We start from the raw sequence: 20,329 nt of genomic DNA on the forward strand, positions 1-20,329 counted from the left end.
TGCTCAATTAATTTGAACCAACAGAGGGAACAGAAGTATATCTGTAGGCAGTCCTTGATTACCTGTGCTCTTAGTTGTACAGATAACTCCAACAGCAGCTACTTCAGATGTTTATATTTAGCTCATGAATGGATTTGAGTGTTAATCTCTGATATAACCACATCTGATGTTTGGGGAACTCTTGTCTTTAGTTTGTTTTGTTGATAATTAAACCTTGAAAGTGTTTTGTCTGAATTCAAAGCATATTACCTGGAAGAAATATATTGGCCAAAACTCTCACTTGCAATGTGAATCTTCGTGGGAGAGTCTTGTTTGTTTCATTCATCTCCTTGCCATGTAGAAGACTGCTGTAATGCTTGAGTTACTTTTTCTCCTTCTCTTTTTTTCCTGCCATGAGTTTATTAATTCACTCTTTGCTTAAAGAAGAATGTCAGAAAGCTAAATTTTTATAAAAATGGTAACAGTTATTGTTTGACTGAATTTGGTTCCAAAGAAAAGAAACCTGAAAGGCACCAAACCTATATTCGGTTACATTGGGTTGTAGTGACTTAATCACTTGTCTTTGGATTTTTGCCATCTTCAGAATTCTTAATTGATGCTCACTTTAGTATTTCAGATTTTTCTCCTTTCTTTGAAACCCTGATTGTACTACCTCTTCTGTGGCTTTTATTACTATTTACTAACAGTTACAACTTTACTCAGAGATTCCTATAAAGCAGTGCCTGAAACCTCCACGAATGGAAGAATCTTTTTTTCCCCAGTCATGTCATAGATTTTCTTTGTATTTTCGTGTTTGCTTGTTTTCACAGTGCCATTTTATCTTCATCTGGTTTAGATTCATTGGTTTTAAAATTACAAATAGTCTTTAGTAATTAACTGTATTAAATACATTTATTTCTGGGTTAGGTTAAGAATTGTATTTCATTTATAGCCTTCCAATTCCTTCGTTTTTAAAATGCCATTCTTGGAAACTTCTAGTTAGAACTGACTAGATATAAGCTTGAAAATTATAGAACTCAAGTGTAGTTCAGTTCTGGAGGGATAGGTGGTTTTCTTTCGTGCTCCTACTCATTTGATTGGGGAATTATTTTTTACTGTTAGTGAGAAATTGGGTAAACCACATTGCTACTAATTTTCTAGAAACTTAATTATAGAATCTCTTGAATAATTGTAGACTGTAGATTTTCTAATACTATCTTGTTGAATGGGGAAAAATACTTTTTTTCATGGAATTTATTCAGCAGTCATTGGTTCCATGGTTTTTGTTGAATTGGAAGTCTTATCTAGATTTTCAAAAATTTGATTGAATTTTCTGCTTAGAATAACATGGGAAAGTTTTTGCTTTACGATTTTTATGCTACATAGGACATTCTATTAGTCTTCCTTTACAATAAAATTCATTACATCTTCATTATGTATATATTGATAACATGATCTTAGAATCTTCAGAAGCAAATGAAAAATTTTCATCGGTTTATGTTTTTGTGTGTGTATTTTCATCATATAAGAGTCGAACATATGCTTAATATCAAAATTAAAATTCATAATAGTGCTATAAAATTTAGATATTTTAATGCTGTCATTTTTTACATAGGCATTTTTCTGTTATTTAGTTAATTAGTAGTGAAACTATAAGTTTGTCTCTTCTAAAATGGGAAAAATTGGAATGATCTTAATATTTCCTTAATTGGGAGTCACTTTTCATGAAAAATAAATTTACTATTTCTATGAATTTTAAATTAAAAATCTCTCTTAAAAATACCTTGCAAATAAGGAGCATTTGAACAAACTTTATAAAACCAAGATTTTAGAACATATACATTGTTAGGTTTACTTTAGTGAGTTATATCTAGCTATGTATAGGTATTTATATAATATATACATTTATATATTTGTTTATTATAATTTTCTACATATTTTAAATAGTGATGAATTGAGCCTAATTATCCTAAAGAATAGTGCCATTCATATTTCAGGCTTGCCAGCTACATAAATTTATTCCAGGAAATTTTTATGACATTTAAAAATCAACTATAGGGTTCTATTTATGTAATATTACCTTGTCAGAAACTGACATTAAATGAGAATAAGTTACGATTGGGTATTCATATATCCTGGCTTACCTGGTATTGTCCTGGTTTCTATACCTGTGTTCTTGACATAATAATTAACGGCACTTCCTTTCATTTAAAATGTCGTAGGTTGGATGATGTATTTTATGAAGGACTTCACATGATGGAATCCTTAAAGGGTTTTTTTTTTTGTTTTTTTTTTTTTTGAGACGGAGTCTCACTTTGTCATTGAAGCTGGAGTGCAGTGGCACCGTGTCAGCTCACTGCAACCTCCATCTCCTGGGTTCAAGCAATTCTCTTGCCTCAGCCTCCCTAGTAGCTGGGATTACAGGCACTCATGACCATGCCCGGCTAGTTTTTATATATATATATTTTTAGTAGAGACAGGGTTTCAACATGTTGGCCAGACTGGTCTCGAACTCCTGATCTCAGGTGATCCACCCGCCTCGGCCTCCCAAAGTGCGGGGATTATAGGCAGGAGCCATCGCACCCAACCTGTATTTTTTTTTAAGACCTACTATATGTCTGGAACTGTTATAGGTTTGGAGAACTAGCTAAGAGTAAATAAACTAATATAAAAATGATGTAATCAAGTAATTTAGAAGATTTTATATATTATTGTTGCCGAAAACGTGATCAAGTAGATTTTCTTTGTCAAAGAACGTAACATTTTTTTCATCAGTGCATGATAATTGAGTACTTTTGGAGTCACAACACTTTAAACATTTAGACAGGATCCTATTAACATTTTAGAAAGAGATTAAGAGATATTCTATAGATGTGTCAGTATGATGGAAAGAATGCATTGTTTTTATAAAGTCAATGAGCACTTTAAACACTTTCCACTCTGTTTTAAACCTTTAAGTGTAAAAGAAAGTAGCTGTGAATACCCACCTAATTAAAAATTTTTTTGAGAAGTAGATCAGGATTCTCAAATGGGGTTGCTGAGAGCTTGTAAAAACGTATTCAATATACCTATCCATTTCTTAAACTGTAGAAAGTGAGTCAGCTAGCCAAAATCTTCTTGGCTAGTAAGGGTGTACAAAATACAGAGTGAGAAGATTTGAGTAGGAGGCAGATTTAAAAACTGAGAAACCTGATATCTGGACCAACTAATAGTGACACAGGGTCATTCTTCCAACTTTGAAATTCAACTAAAGAATGGCTTTTTTCATCTAAAGTATAACTTCTGAAAACATTCTCCTACAAAAGCTTTGGTGGCATTATGGAAGGTGAACTAATTTATCAATCATCTGTGACTCTGTGGGCAGTTATTTCTTTGGGCAATTAAGAATTAAAACCTGTTTTCTGATACCAGTGTCTTGACATATAATTTAATTTTATTGGAAGAAGGTGATGTTAGAAAGAGTTAATACAATGATGTAAATTCTTATGAAGTGTTTCCTGTAAAATTGCTTAGTTTGTATAATTTATTTGGTCCTATCTAGTTGATTCTGCCTTCTAAATTATAGTTTGTGTTACTAGAATTGTTTGTTTGAATTTTTCATACAATTCAAAATTGAATTTCTAGATGTAATATTTTCTGAATAGAGAATTTTCAAATCTGTTGATGGAGACTTAGTTCCCTGAGCCATCAGACTTCTTTTACTGTTCACAGACCTTAAATAACATTAAATTGTAATTATCCTAAATATAAATTAGTGTGCCTTTTAATATCACTGTATCTCCCAACAATATATTTTAATGTTTTAAAATACAGGAAGAGGTCTTGAAGGCTTGTGAAGTCATTATCTTAAACTAGTTAGCTTTTATTTTTATTTCTCTTTTTTTGCAGAAACGTTTATAGTTTACTGAAAAGAGGCTGGGGTTGGGGATTCCGACCAACTGGCTTACATGGCTCTATTGATTACAAGCTAACAAGCTGTGTGATCTTGGACATATTTTTAACCTTCCTCAGCATCATTTTCCCAAGTGTGTTGCAATAGAGAAAAAATGCGAAATGCTAATCCTAGCACACAGAAAGTATTTGGACTATCATTTGTGCTATTAAAAAAAAAAGTGTTTATTGAGTGTTTCTTTATTTCAAATTCTTTATCTCTTGTCTTCTCATTAGATTTGATTTTCTACCACTTGTGCAACAGTGGGAATGGCCGGTGAGTTCAGTTACTTACAATGGTTACCAAACTAGAATTAACTCAGATATGGCTCAAATACTCCTGTAGTTCAAAGCAATTCTTTCTGGTTTGTTAATTTATTTGGCTGCCTATCACCAACTATTCTGAGAACTAATTATTTAGAGTTGGTTTTAGTTCGTTTCAAATTTACTGAGCATAAAATCAGTAGTAGGCACTGTAGTCGTGTGTGCCTTGTCATAGAGATGCATGTGACACAGATCCTCCTCTTAAGGAGCTGACATGTAGAAAGTATACATTGTGGCCTATCATTTGTTCTTCCTCTCCACGAGTTTTCTCTACAGAATTATGAGTAGCACTAGAGTAGATTCTTACCTAATTCAAAGCAAAGGCTTTGAACTTGGGTAGGGAGCCACGAGAGTCCAGTAGGGAAAATATCCTTGAGATCTGTGTTTGCTGCCTCTACAATTCTCTAGGACCATTGATGCTATAATAATTTTTTTTTTTTACAAGCAGTGATCTTTTTAAACATTACCTTTAAATTCAAGTTTTGTGATGCTCTCATCACCTTTTCAGATGTTTGCCTCTTCAAAAGGCAATGTCCACCGCTGCTGAGGTTGTTTTTAAGTACTACCAATTATGGTATTTTATTCCTTATGAGGCTCGTATTTTAATGTATTTTTTTCCTTCTTGTCTCAGGATTACATATCCAGGTTTTGCTTTCAAGATAAAAAATTTAAAAACCCTTATTTTTATTGATCTGAAAGTTCTAAAACCATGAGCATTTTAAAGTTACATTAGAAAATGAGTTTTATAAGCTTCTTCTTAAACTCAATTTGTAATCTACAATTATTGCATAAAGTGATTTTACATCTTTAAAAATTTTGAATTGGCTGGCACTTTGGGAGGCCAAGGTGGGCAGATCACCTGAGGCCAGGAGTTCGAGACCAGTCTGGCCAACATGGTGAAACCGCATCTCTACTAAAAATACAAAAAAAAAAAAAAAAAATAGCCAGGTGTGGTGGCAGGCACCTGTAATCCCAGCTACTCAGGAGGCTGATGCAGGAGAATCGCTTGAACCAGGAGGTGGAGGCTGCAGTGAGCCGAGATCACACCACTGCACTCCAGCCTGGGCAACAGGAGCGAAATTCCGCCTCAAAAAAACAAAAAACAAACAAACTAAAAAAAAAGCCAAAGGACCAGTCAAATCAGTAAATCAGTCTGTTGGGGAAAGCCAAATTTCTACCATTTGAGAGTCCAGGTCCAGATGTCCAGTAGAATGAAAATTAGGAAACAAGGTAGAAGTCTGAGCACCAGTGAACTTGGAGGAAACAGGATCAGAGTGAGAAAAAAAAGAAAAATAGTATGACAGTGAGTATGGAAGAGGAGAGTAAATTAGATGACTACAAGCAGTGCTGGATATTTGTGACTTGGACTGAAAGGTCACAGGACATTGTACTAGTTGCTGGGCTATTTTAAAGAAAATAGAGTTTCACAGATACTTCCCTAGAGAAGTGCTTTCACTTCAGAAAACATTATATTTAGGAAATGTTATATTCCAACAAAACAAAACATCCTTAAAAATAGATTATAAGGAAAATCTCAGATGCTTTTGTCTGTTGGGTAAAGTAATTTTGAGAAGGTAGGACATTCAGGAATTCCATTCTCCATTTATCATAGTGGTAAAGAGGACAGAATCTGTCACCAGATTGCTGATTTTGAATCTCAGATGTATTATTTAATAGCTAAGGATTTGGGCAAGCTGATTTACCTTTGCATGCTTCAGTTTCCTTGTCTTTAAAGTGGAGGTAACAGTATGACCTACTTCATAGGACTGTTGTGAAGAATAGATGACTTAATATATAAAGCTTTTCCCAGTGCAAAGCAATTGCAGTATAAGTTTAAGCTATTATTATTGTATGAAGGGGCATGGTGGGCTAGGACAGAGATTCCCTTGATTTCCTCTAGGCAAATTGTAAATACACTCTAGAAATGGGCACAGTATGTGGTGTGTTTGTATGGGTAACTGTCCCAAGCCTTAGTTGTATCTGGGAGGTTTCTCAAATCATACTAGACTCACTTCCTAGACTTCTCCACATACGTTTCTCTTGGCTAGAACCTGGCAGCCTCAGCCTACAGACACACTGCACCCAGGGCAGCAGCACTCTGGACTCATGCAAATATTTGAGTGTATTTCTCATACTTTCATGGGTGTTGTAAATATTGTATCTGGAATGCTGGAGAATGCCAGAGAATGCCAGAGAATGTTGGAGTCTGCATAATCACTGTATTTGGGCCTGAAACCAGGAAGCCATATGCTATTTGGGAAGAGAAGGGTTGGGGAATAAACATACAGAGAATCTGGTCTGCCAGGCTTGCTGCTAATTTCCAATTCAGGCATGCCACTTAATATCAAGATCTGTTTTCACATCCATAAGATGTCAAAGTTCAATTTACTTACCTCTTTGGTTATCTGATTGCTAGCCAAGCTCTTGCCTTATTTTGTAAACAAAGCCTTAACTGAGAAGTTGTGTATTTCTTCATTCCTTTTAGTTGCATATTCTCTTAGCTGTACATAGCATTAGGATTCTTGGTACCTCAGAATATGGCTCCTAACTTTTAGAAATTCCCTAACCATGTATTCTAAGTGTGAGATGAGGGAAGATACCTCTCCCTTAGACTCCAGATTCCCTTGGATTAAAAATTAGAAGATGTGAATTCAGATTCACTTAAATGCTCCATGATTTGGTCAAATTATTTTATCTCTCAATAGCTTAGTTTTTCATCTGTAAAATGAAAATAACAATGCAACCTTTAGGATGAGGATTAAGATAACAGCAAGAATTTTAAAGAAAATGCCTTGTTAATAAAGTCTTTTTTTCTTACTCCTTCCCTTCCTCTCCTGACTCATGGAGCTTCTAGAGAAAGAGCCAATCCTGCAATACTTGGCGGTGATATTGACACAAATGATTTAATTGTTTTTCCCCTTTAGAGGACAAAAGAATTTCATGTTTCTGAAAGGCCAGAAGTTACTAGTTTTATGTGTAGGTTATGGAGATGTAGCCAGTGACTGGCGGTCACCCACAGAGAACAGTAATGTAAAGACAGTCTGTCTTATATTGAAGGAGAGATGTTTCAGAATACCTTCATTTCCAGATCCAAAAAGGATGGGCTTATAAAGCACAATGTGCTTTATAAGCCCAGCTGTGAAGTTGGGAGCCTAGATGGCAGGATTCCATGGATTGTTCTTGCTCTGTTAGGATTTGCAACATGAATAGACCTCAGTTGATCCAGGAATAGACTTCCTTTTGCAGCCAGGAAGAGGGGAAGTAGGAGACTTGAGTGTGCCTGGTATAGGAGAGTTTGATCTTAATTTAGGAAATACCTGAGTATTTTTGCCTTGTTTGTACACTGTAGATTCTAATGACATTTTAAATGTGAATATCAAGAAGGAAATTCTCATACAATCAGTGAAAAAGAAAACAACAACAGTAACAAACAGCCTATACCTCAACTCATGAGGCACGCTTCCTGTGAAGTGGCCCCTAAGTGATTCCTAGGAGCACAATTGCTGCATTTATTAAACTTTTTATTTACTGAGCAATGGACAGTAGCATATGGGAGCAATGACAATAGCTGACTGATGAGCAAACAAAGAAATTCCAGTATTCTGCTGTTTTGAAAAAAGTCATTCAGAATTTAGTCATATTGGTTCAGCTGTTGTAACCAAAGACTGATAAGATAATAGAGGTCTTTGTGATGGTTTTGTACTGAAATCCTTTATCTTTATGATGCACTGGGGCCTTTTAGTGTGGAAAGCTTTTAAAACTGCTATTGGATTCAAAACTCAAATTAGCTGCTGGTATGCTGGGACAGGGGTTCCTTTCTCAGGCAGTCACCACAAAGTAACTTTTATCAGGGGACCTTCTGATAGATTGTTAGTCTCTTCAGCTTACCCTGTTTATTTTTTGTTGACTTTTTGCTGCTATGTTTTGTGACATTTAAAAGAAGGCTGTATCCAAAAAGGCCAATGCTAAATGATGGACTGAGCTTGTAAGTGGAGACATCACAGTCCATCAGATGTGTGAGGAGGCTGCAGTGTAAAGATGCAGCAGTTTTTCCAGGTTATCTGTGGGCAGAAAAGAGCAATGCAGCTTTCTTTTATGACTAGCATTGTATTTTGGCTTTCTTCTAAAATGATATCCATTAAAAAAATTAGAACTGACCGGGGAATTGATTCTTAAGAGCTTTTGTTTTCAACTTAATTTATAATCTTTCTGGATTGTTGACTGAGTTCCTTGATTGATGTTGCTTTGGAATTACTGCTAAGTGCTTTAATCTTTCTAGGATTGATGTGAAAAAGTGTCTGTTCATCAAAACTCCACTCCAGTGTCAGTGCCACCCCTACCCACTACTCTAAACACAGACATTTGTTAGTTACCCAGGTTTCTTGTAATTTCCTTGTTAAGTCCGATTAAGTTTATTAATGTGTGCATTGATCTAATACAGGAGAATGACTAGGTTTAAGTCTCATTTTAAATTCCCCAGGACATGTTTCTAGAGAATGCCATTTGTTGGCTATTAATTTTATTTGGCTTGGTATTTTAACACCATTGCCCTTCATTTATTTCTATTTTTTTTTTTTTTTTTAAAAAAACAGGATCTCACCCTGTGGCCCAGACTGTAGTGCAGTGATGCAGTCATAGCTCACTGCAGCGTCAACCTCCTGGCCTCAAGAGATTCTGCCACCTTATCCTCCCAAATTGCTAGGATTGCAATTGTGAGCTACCATGCCTAGCCCATTTTATTAGAGATAAAAAGGATGTGGAGCAATGCACAAAATTTAATTTAGCTGTTCTTGTACTCATTTTCTCTCTTTTCCTCTCTTAACTCTTTCTCTTTCTCCATTGCTGTGTTGTTTCTCGATTTTCTCATTAGAAAAACTTAGTTGTTATCACATAGCAGTGACTCCCTTTCAGAGGATACCTATTTAATGAATGACCTGTGTAAGATTTTTATATTGTAAAAGTTCTACGTATGGGAATACTATGGAAGGGGTGAGGTAAATCTCCATTTAGTAAAGTGCTCTGCAAGTTGCCTGCTTAATCCGAATCTGGTCTTCAGTGACTTCCCAATGACCAGTCTTATTTCTAGCACCACTGATTTTGATTACATATATATCATAAGGGCAAAATTAGCAGACTGTGGTGCTAACTTTTGTGAACTGATGTAAAAAAAGGCTTTTAAATAAATTTTAAACTTGATTTTTTATTTCTATTTTTCATGCTACATCAATAAGAGAATTGTCTTATTTATCTTATTTTACCTAAATTCTCATCGTTTTGAGGTTTTGAATCTTCTCTGTGGCTTTGGGCCTGGGGACAGGTAGTAGTAGTTTGTAAAGTTAAGAAAAATAGTAATTCACTTATTTTTTTCAAGTTCTTCAGATTGTGACCAAAAAAGGCTAGAGGGCTGATTTTGAAACTGTTATAATGAAAGATGGTATTTGAAAACTTTTGATGGGGGAAATTGCCATCATATTTATATTTTGAAAAGTGTTTCCTTATTTATGCACTATTGACTTCCTATTGAGACTCAAAATTTTAAGTACAACTGGTAAAGAATTCAATGGATCAAATTCAGTAAATCTGAAGTCACTGGAATAAAGGCCCCTAAGAAAAAAAAAATGTGTCAATTTTAAAGGTCTTTCCTAACTGAAGACCATTTTGTGATAGAGCCAAAGGTTAATAAAATCAGTAGTGAATGTAGCAATTTTACAGATAAGCTATTCACAACAAGTGTAGTTACTTGAATAAAAAGCTAATTCAGTTCTAAAATGCCACATGCAGTAGCAGTGAATAGCTGCTTTTAGGTGCTTTCTGGAGGAGGATAAAATACAGAATCACGGCACTCTTCTCTTCCAGCGTCCCTGGCTGCCTGTAAATTGCTGTGAATGGGGCTGTGGGCTGACAGGCTCTATTAAGACAAACTGCCTTTCTCATCGGAGAGATAAAATAAATCAGGTGTTTAGTCAAATTAAAATACTTCAGCTGGAGCAGGCCCTGGGGAGCACTGATCCACCTGACTAATCTGAGAGAAACTCAAGACAGATGTGGTTTGGGTATAAAGACGACCCTATGGAACGAAAAAAAAAAAAAAGAAAGAAAGAAAAGAAAAAGAAAAAAAAAAAAACCCTGCTGCACTGTCTTTGGAGTTGGAGAATAGATATGGTTTATAGTAGAGTGTCAGGCGCACACTGTGTGTGATATTGGATAAAAGCAGGCATGCTGACTTGTAGAGAAGTTGTGTACAGAAGTGCTTTTGCTGGCTCCCTTTTTGTGGTTTATGAAACTACCTCTGTTTTTATGTGGGAGGCAGAAGACTATTTTCTGACAGTGCTTTTTAGAGAATCATTTTAAGATAGCTTGAAGGACATGAAACAGATGATGTTAGGTAGCTCCTGATGACCTCTGCTGGCCTGGGCAGATCATCAGAAGTTGGTTTACTTTTTTTCCAAGTTGATTTTATCAAACCTCCAAACATGATTTAGGACTTGATTTTTCTCTTCTTTCTTTTTGAGAGATAGTCTCTTCCACCCAGGCTGGTGTGCAGTGGCACAATCATGGCTCACGGCAGTCTTGAACTCCTGAGCTCGAGTAATCCTCCTGCCTCAGTCTCCTGTGTAGCTGGGACTACAGGTGTGTGCTACTATGCTCAGCTTATTTTTACAAAAAAATTTTGAAGAGACAGGTTCTTACTATGTTGCCCAAGTAGGTCTCAAACTCTGGGCTTCAAGCAATCCCCCACCTCAGCCTCTCAAAGTGTTGGGATTACAGACATGAGTCTCTGCACCTGGCCAATATACTATTTTCTATATAGAGTTAATGCATAAGAACATTCTAAGGTCTTTTGCCATCTTTAACAAAACTTGACTATATTTTGGTTGCCCCTTTATGTCCCATAATTATCTGTTCTTTCAGCAACTCTGACAGTTGTAGTTCCTTTGCCATGGCAAAGTTTCATATTTAATTTTTTTAAGATAAAAAAACTTGTATTCACAGGTTGGATGGTCAATGTGATTTAGACTTGATGTTATTTTTATTACAGTGGCATAAACACATGCTGTTAATTAAAACAGAAAAATCCAGCATCATAGGTCTTAAATGCTTGGCTTTAACCCATTATAGCCGGAAAAATACAGTGGGTACAGAACAGATAAATGCATCCCCCTCCCACCTCCACGCACACACACAAATTAATCTGCACATTTTGAATATAAGCTATTGTATGGTGTAAATTGTTTTTTCCCTAATTTGAGCCTCAAGGGCTACTTGGCTATATATATGATCCCCAATACAGGGGGAATTTCAGATTTGTCACACGACTATGTTTCACTCCAACTTCATTTTTAATGCCACTATTCAAAATATATACATTAAAAAATCTGAGGATGTTCAAGTTCCTTATGTAAGTTGGCCTGGAATTTGCATATAACCCATGCATATTCTTTCACATACTTCATATCATCTCTAGATAACTTATAACACATAATACAACGTAAATACTGTGTGAATAGTTGTTATATTATATTGTTTTATTTGTATTATTTTTTATTGTGTTGTTATTGTTTTTAAAAATATTTTCAACTTGAGGTTGGCTGAGTCTGTGGTTGGTTGAATCGGCGGATGTGCAACCTATAGATAGTGGGAGTTGACTGTATGTACTCCTCTAGTTTAAGGAAAAAATAGTGACAGCCTTATATGAGTGTTTAAATTTTCATTTTAAAAATACTGCTTTCTGCATTTTCTTCTTAAAGGTGTATCTTTTAAGTCCAAAGAAAAAATTTAGATGCTGCTGACTGTTTACAATTGGATTCAGCTAAATGGTGTTATTCCATAAATTCAGGTATACTTATATGTATCTATTAACCCTGGAAGCACCAATGCATTTATAAATCTTTTGGTTTCACTGTGAACAGAAGAGGCTAAGAAGTCATTTACATTTTATCTTTAGCCTCTCTGTGGCTATGCAGAGGAGAAAGGGGAATAAGTTGAAGATGGTTGAAAGATTGTTTAAGATGGAAGCAGAGAAACTTTTCCAGTTTTTATTGGGGAATCTAAATACTAGATCCAACTCTTGTATTGGTCCTTGCCCAAGATTTCCTGTGTAAGCTCTTCTTTAGTAACAAAAAATTATAGTACAGTAACTATCACTATATCCAATAAACTTCTCAAGTTATAGCATATAGACAGGTATTACAGTAAAATTACATGTATGTTAGAATATTGCACAAAATATAGATAATAAAATGTATATACATCCCATTTATCTCATATCTTTCCAATCTATTCACCACACTGCAACCAAAATGACCATATCATTCATTTCTTAAAATACTTTAGTGATTAGGAATCATTCTTAGAATAAATATGTAGATCATCACACATGGTCTATAAGGTGCTAATGGTTTGCCCTCTTACTAGCTCTCCAGCCTAATCTAATGCTCTATTCCTGTTTATTTTCCTTGCTCAAGTTTCACTACTTTCAATTTCTGGAACACACCAAACTGCTCCCCACCCCCAATATATATGTATACACACACACACACACACGGCCTTTGCCTATAGTGTTTTCTCCTTTGGATAAGCTCCTTGACCACCAACCACCCTCTTGCAACCGTTTCTTCAGTTGTAGTTTCTTTGTCATTGCAATTTAATGTTTTCTGGAAAGCTCCTTCAAACCATGCTCCAACTCTTTGTCTAATTAACTCCTACTTATCCTTCTGTAAATTTGTTGCTTTTTCAGATTACTTTCCCTGAACTTGGGCACCCAAATTTGGTTAAACTCCCACAGAACATTTGTCTTATTTGAAATTCCTATGTAGTTGTAGTTTACATTTACATGTTTGATTACATTTTTTTTTTTTTTTTGAGATGGAGTCTTACTCTGTCACCCAGACTGGAGTGCAGTGGCGTGGCCTCAGCTCACTGCAACCTCTGCTTCCCAGGTTCAAGCGATTCTCCTGCCTCAGCCTCCCAAGTAGCTGGGACTACAGGTACCCGCCACTATGCCCAGCTAAATTTTGTATTTTTAGTAGAGATGGGGTTTCACCATATTGGTCAGGCTAGTGTTGAACTCCTGACCTCAGGCGATCCACCCGCCTCGGCCTCCCAAAGTGCTAGGATGACAGACATGAGCCACCATGCCCGGCCTGTCTCTTCAAATTTTCAACTACAAACTACCTAAGAATAGGGACTGTGTCTGCTTTTACTTGCCATGCTGTCCTTAGTTCTTGATATAGTACCTAACACATAGTTGCAATTCAGAAAATATTTATTGAATTAAAAATTTATTCAATATGTAAATTTTAAAAATCTCATTCTTGTGTTGTATTTTCTCATTCCTGAATATATTAATGAAAACATTAGTAGAACTTTTTGTCCTTTTCAAGAAATCTTACGGATCTTATGATTCTTTTTGGGAATCTACTTTTGTATTTTGGAAGTTCTAGATCAATAAATTCTTCCTTTTACCAAGATGAAATTCCCATGGCTGAAGTAAAAACCCATTTTCTTTTAATAAATTCCAGGATCTAGAAAGAGTAGCTGGCCACTAGCCTTGATACAGTATTTGTTTCCTTATCAGTGGAATACACTTTCTAACAACTTTATTTTTCCTTTAATTTTGATTTTAGGCCATCGTTCAGCTCAGTAAATCTGAGGATATAAGAGATACTGACAGCTCTTTTTTTTTTTTTTTTTTGGACCCAAGTTGATATTAAGAATCCCAAGATAGTCCTAAATGTGGTGGCTTCTCTGTTGACATCAGTTCTACCTTTCAGAAATCATATACTAACAAGTGCTAGCCTGCATCCTCTGAAGTTTCTCTTTCTCCTTTGGGCTACTTTAAAAATAAGGCCGCTCATAATTAAAATATTTTCTCAGATCGTAATGGTGCTTTCTTAGTAGGAATGAGGGAGTTTCATAAGGAGGTTGGAAGTCTCTCCTGCACACACAAAAATTGGCAATCTTTGTCCCCTTTGACAGCTGGTGGCATTTTTCTGAAAAGCTTTCAAATCACAGATCATTTCTTCATAATGAAATCTGTGTGGCTCAGATACAGTGGGTTGAAATTCTTATCTTATGCTGCGGTAAAATGCTCTAATTTTGATTCACAAAAGGATTCTGTACCCTTTACTTAGGAGAGCTGTGCAATTTGCCCATAAAAAGACTGTTCAGCACCATTAGTGCATACCATAAGTGTTCAGCGACATCATATTCATTAAACAGCATATCCTTATGCATAACCTTTTCAACCTTGAATGTGTTTTTTTCTCTTTGAAAAATGATAAATGACAAAGGGGTGATAGAGCCCCCCCAAGCAACACTGTTGCCTTTACAGATGAACTTGGGAATTTTAGCTTGATCCTTTCTCAGGAAAAAAAAAATAATAATCACATTCAATTTTGTCTCACCTGAGGCAGTTTTAATTCTCTCTGTAGAATTTTCTCTGTGGCCAGGAGATTGACTCCTAACTTCTAAACTTCAGTGACAGATGTTTATACAATAGAAAATTTTGTGAGGGCAAGGATCAGAAACTTCCTCAAGTAACTTTTATTAAGCATGTACTATGTCTTAGATACTGTTAGTCACTAAGCTTAGAGGTGATTATAGAATATTATAATCTATAGTTTCTGATCTTTTGTGTTAAATACCATGGATTTCCTAGCTTGATCAGATAGATTGGGGGCAAAAAGGAGAGAATGCGGATAAGTCTGCTTCTTTTTTTTAGAGCAAGAGGGGAGAGTGAATGAGAATTTTACTAGGGACAAACCTTTTTTCTTGGCAGGAACAGTGAGGAACCCCAGCATTCATTCCACTGCTATAATTACTCTCTGGTGTTCCTGCACCCTCAGTGGCCTCCAGTCATTGCCGCAGATCTTTAAATGTCTTAGGATAGTCCCTTTCTAAATTCTGCCCTCCTTTCCCTTATTCGTCCAGGTATTTTTCAAGCTTGCGAGATCTCTTCTTGCTTCCATCTTAGGTACACCTGAGAGCCTGGCAGAAAAAGAACGGCAGCTCTCCACCATGATTACCCAGCTGATCAGTTTACGGGAGCAGCTTCTGGCAGCGCATGATGAACAGAAAAAACTGGCAGCCTCACAAATTGAGAAACAACGGCAGCAAATGGACCTTGCTCGCCAGCAGCAAGAACAGGTGAGCCCTGCAAAAGGCGCTGACGCACTGGAGATGTGGAATGTGCCAGGCTCAGAGAGTAATCATCACATTGATTGGCTTATTTGTTGTAAGCTTTCCTAAAAAATAAAAATAAAAAATAAGAAAAGATGGGAAAAAAAAAGCCTTCTGGAAATCTAGGGTCTTCAAGAATATTGAGGGAATATGTGTACAAAAAAAGGCATCATAGCAACTGGGCATAACTAAAATGATACATTGTTTCAGGTTTGGATTTGACTAATGAGTTGGGGATGCTTATTCATACAGACATCACATATAATCCCTCTGTAGCTTCACTATGAGTAAGTGACTTTTCTCTGGGTCTTATTTTCCTTATCCAGAAAAAGGGGGTTCTGTTCCAGAAAAACTTTGGGAATCTTTTAGGTCATTGGTCCAATGATTTTCTACAGGTTTAAAGTCCAAAGAGGTGACCATACATTTCAGATTTCCCCAGATAGCCCGAGTATAGTGCCTGTTTTCTAGAGTAAAAATACCCTGCCTCCTTTAACTTGTGAAAGTTTCCTTGGTTTGGATGATACATCACATGGTCACTATCTATAGCATAGGTAAGTCATTGAATACAAATTAGTACATGGTTCCTAAAAGTATTTGACTTGATTGACTTAGAAGTGAGAATGAAGAAAAAAAAAAGCAAAGTTTAAATGTATATCTTTTAAAAATAAATCACTTTCCCAAATGTTTTTTCTTGTCTCTTGAGACTACATTAATCTAACAATGATCCTATAGAGTAGTCCCTGATGCTTTAGATCAGACAGATCCAAATTAATGTGCAGTTTTTAGGAATCTGACATTATTACTGGAATTATCTTTTCAGTTAAATGTATTTTATAGGAGTATATGAGCAATATATGCTCTGTTGATTTTAATGAGTTGTGATGTCTGGTATTTTATATGCTTGAATATTTGCCCACATGTAGGAATATGGACTCAGCCCCTAATGGAAAATAACATAAAGGAACACTGTAAAAAATCAGAAGTTAGAATGTCATTTAGCCATCCAGAGATGACACAGTAATTAACTATTGACACTTGTGAATAAGCTAGCACAAATTAATCTTGACACATTTGCAGACGAGTGATATCTTACAGTGAACACTTTGTAATTATATTTCAAAATGAAAATTAAATGACACTTAAAACTAGGTTGTCATGCTCAATGAAGCGAGCATGTAGCTCAACCGATTGGCAAATAAAATTCAGAATTTGAGCCACATGGTGCTTATGTACCATACTTCACTGTGTCAAACCCATACGTCTAGAGTGGATGATAGTAATTGCACTATGGTGTTTTGGATGCATTTCTATGCAGCACTTTATCATTTAGGAGGGACCATCAATATTAGATGCCTAGTGGCATTTCACTGGTTTGCTAAGAGGAAATAAATATTCAGAGGATCCAGCGTCTATACCTAGAGCTGCAGAGTGAGTTGTACATTTCTGATTTGAATATCCACAAGCAGAGTGGGCCATCCCAACCTGATTAAATACGATTTCCATTTTAAGCATAAAGCTCTGGCAAGGAGTAGTCTCATTTCTCACACTGTAGTCTACATTAGGGGCGGCTTTATCATGGCTTCCAGTAGGAACCAGTTGTCATCGAAATCATAAAGCAACATTTAGAAGCAGACTGCTACATTGCCATCTTGTGCTGAATGAGATATAATTTGGGCACTACCCCCTGCATAGGCTAGAACATCAAAAAGGCTTGGGAAGTATATAGCTTGGAACTGATTTACACTCATTTTCACTCCCAACATAACCCATTCTAGAATACTGACTTTTGGAAGTAGGAAGAAATAGGAAGAAAAGACACTCTTGACAAAAAGGCAGTACTAAACAAAGTCCTTCTGTGTGCTCTCTGGCTGCTTTTCTCTCTGGCTTCCTAGGTTGGCAGTGAGTGTGTTCTCACTAAGGATCACTCTCTGGACTTCAAGCTGTAGCAGCTCAGCTTTTAAGTGAATAGCGGCCTGATGCCTGACTCATACTTCATAGTAAACACCATTATCTTAAGGAAGCTGTTTGACTTCCTGAGGGCCAGAGACAGTCATCAGTAGGGCTTGCATTAAATGGTTAACATTTCTTTTTATAGACCAGGTAATGTGTTTAGATGTTCAATTTGATTGTTGGATGAAACAAGGAAATATAAAATTTGTATATGGATCCTGTACTGTAAAATAAACACATTGTCCTCAAAAGGATAAATGGATAAATGTTAAATTACAGCTTAATTTGTTTTTAAAAATATTTTATACATCACAGACAGCATCACCAAAAAAAGCTAAAGATTTTTTCCTTTTTGCTGTGTTCTTTGGCACTCCTTTAAAAATATTTGTAAATGTATCAGTTCTGAAAAATCTTTGTATCAGGAAAGGTTTTGCCAACATAGACCATATTAAACAGTAACAGAAAGATTTTTCGTGTCTTTGCTTACAGATTTTACTTTTTACATTCAAATTAAGCCATTTAGAAAAATGTAGCCAGAGATTTTCTATCTCTATTCTACAAGGATTCGATTTCTAAAATCCCATGATTTCCAGCTGACCAGTGCAGATATAGGTGAATAGCTCACAAATGTAATTAAAGGGGTAGTTTTCCTACAGATAAAGCGGAGAGATGGCACTTGTTTAAAAATTTTTCCTTTCATCCATCTTTCTGATTTGGCCTCTTTCATTTTATAGGAACTCTTTCACATAGAGGTGCAGTAAAACATTGTTGTAATGCCAGGAGAAATACCCGAGGTAATGGCAGAGGTGTAAGCATTTCATTTTAACTTAATGAAACTTTATTTCTGATAGATTGCGAGACAACAGCAGCAACTTCTGCAACAGCAGCACAAAATTAATCTCCTGCAGCAACAGATCCAGGTCAGTGTATTTTATTACTCTCGTCTGATTATACTTAGATACTTTCCTCCTTGAAAATGGAATTTAAAACTCTGCAGATGTACCCGTCTTGTAAACAGCACCAACAGGACTGTTTTCGAGGATGTTGTACACAATTCTGTAAGTGAATGTAAGAAATATGGACTAGGTGGTGGCCTAAGCATTCTTCTCTGATGTGATATGTAAGCAAAATAACCCTTATCTGTTTTCTTTTTGCCATTTGTCTAACACTACCTAGTGGGAACCTAATGGTTTCCCAGGTAGCGTACAGATGGTATTTTTACCTCCACTGACCACTTTCTGTTTTGTATTTTACCATGTAATAGTACTGTAGAGAGAAGCTTACTTTTAATTTACTTGTTAGGACTAATTGGATCAATTATGAGAAAAATCTGGAAAAAGGCTGTTAATAATTTGTTCCTTAACAAATATTAACTGTATTCCTTCTAGATGCCCTTAGAGAGAGATTAATGAGTGATAGTTTGTCTTCAAGGAGCTTACAGTCTAAAAAGGAAGAAAAACTTGTTCCTGAATAATTACAACACAATGTAGAAAATCCCTTTTTCTTATGGCAATGTAAAAATATATAGATCATAATTATAATGGTCTGGGGAGGAAAGGTGATGGTCTGATTTCTGTCATTCTTTTAGATACTTGATGGTTAACTCAACAAACAGCTATTTGAGATAGGCAAGGAAAATGGTCTCCATTTCCAAATAGGAATATAGGTGTGTGACTTCTAGAAAGCCCTAAAATAAGGAATTGGCTGTCTAGTGATTAATCCTCAGAAACACTGATCACAGTTATCCCTATCCTACTATAAACTCTTGTTTCCCTTCGTTATTGGAGAAACTGCTGGGATCTATGATTCAAACTAACTGGGCCAGAGTATTCTGAATTATATTATTACTTTTCTCGAGGTTAATATCATGCTCTCCTGTATTTCTTTTAAAATATCAGTAGCATGAAGTCATAGTTTACTGCAATATTCTACCTCATTGACGAATAACAATGATTTTACCTTTGATCCTTGCTTCATTTTGTTAATCACACTTGGTGTTCCAGGTAGTTACTACACTTACAGTACTAATTTGGTATCTGAAGCAGTCCCTTTACCTAATTGGCATTTTGTCCAGTTATTTTCAGTAGGAGGTCTTAGCCAACTTTTTTGTTGTTTTTTGTCCTATTCAATGTTTCATATGCAAGTATACATGTTGCAAAATAAAAAAGTCCAGATATAGATGAGTTGGAATGTCTTTGGCATTCTTGACAGTCAACCTTTACAATTCAATCTTGGAATAATTTCTCATTCTGATATCCCTTTTATGACTCATGCTGAGATCCTTAATTAAATAACTGTCCAGGTGTTCCCTTGTTCTGGCCTTATTAGAATTTTCAGTGTAGCTCCTACTGCTCAGGTCAAGATTTTTAGCCTGTAGCTTCCTACATTTTTCTGTAGATCCCTCTGTAAGAACTCAGTAGGTGTTGAACAATATGATTGTTTAGGTCTCTCTGTTTCTCCTGTTTGTAAAGCAGGAATGGAGAAAATTCTCTGAGGTGTTCCTATATCAGTTAATTCTTGTTTTTACTACTGCTTTATAACTTACTTGTTTATTCTTTTCTAATATATTTTACTTCTTAGTCCAGTGCTGTTGATAGTGACTGGTTGTCTTCACTGATGTTTTCCTGTGGCACTGAGAACTTCAGGTGAATAGGAACCAAATCAGTTCAGAATATTTTTATGAAATATTTTTAGTATATATTGTTTATATATGATTGTATAGTTATAAACTGACTACATATTTTTCAGAAAACTGTAGAACATGATCTTAAAATATTCATTGGAATGAACATTTGGAAACACCAATTTGAAAAGATAGGAGTAACTTTTTTCAAGTTTTCTAATAGAAGTTTGATTGCTTTTAAAATTTGTGGATATTTCTTGTTTAATTTTTTAAATTTCAGCTAATCAGCACTTGAACTTAGCAGTATAAATTGTAAAATAAAGATAGTCAATGTCAGAGTTA

The 20,329-nt window shown here is 35.6% G+C and overlaps 1 protein-coding gene across 5 annotated transcripts in view; it reads left to right on the forward strand.

The window, feature by feature from the left end:
- SOX6 (SRY (sex determining region Y)-box 6) overlaps positions 1-20,329 on the forward strand; it is a 532,017-nt gene that overhangs the window by 292,691 nt on the left and 218,997 nt on the right. For all 5 annotated transcript variants that reach the window (XM_011999550.1, XM_011999552.1, XM_011999551.1 and 2 more), the window contains exons 5-6: positions 15,209-15,381; positions 18,216-18,284. In XM_011999550.1, the coding sequence (XP_011854940.1) occupies positions 15,209-15,381; positions 18,216-18,284 (242 nt within the window). The remainder of the gene's footprint in view (positions 1-15,208; positions 15,382-18,215; positions 18,285-20,329) is intronic.

Source organism: Mandrillus leucophaeus, unplaced genomic scaffold, assembly GCF_000951045.1.
Source record: "Mandrillus leucophaeus isolate KB7577 unplaced genomic scaffold, Mleu.le_1.0 Scaffold599, whole genome shotgun sequence".
Taxonomy (NCBI): domain Eukaryota; kingdom Metazoa; phylum Chordata; class Mammalia; order Primates; family Cercopithecidae; genus Mandrillus; species Mandrillus leucophaeus.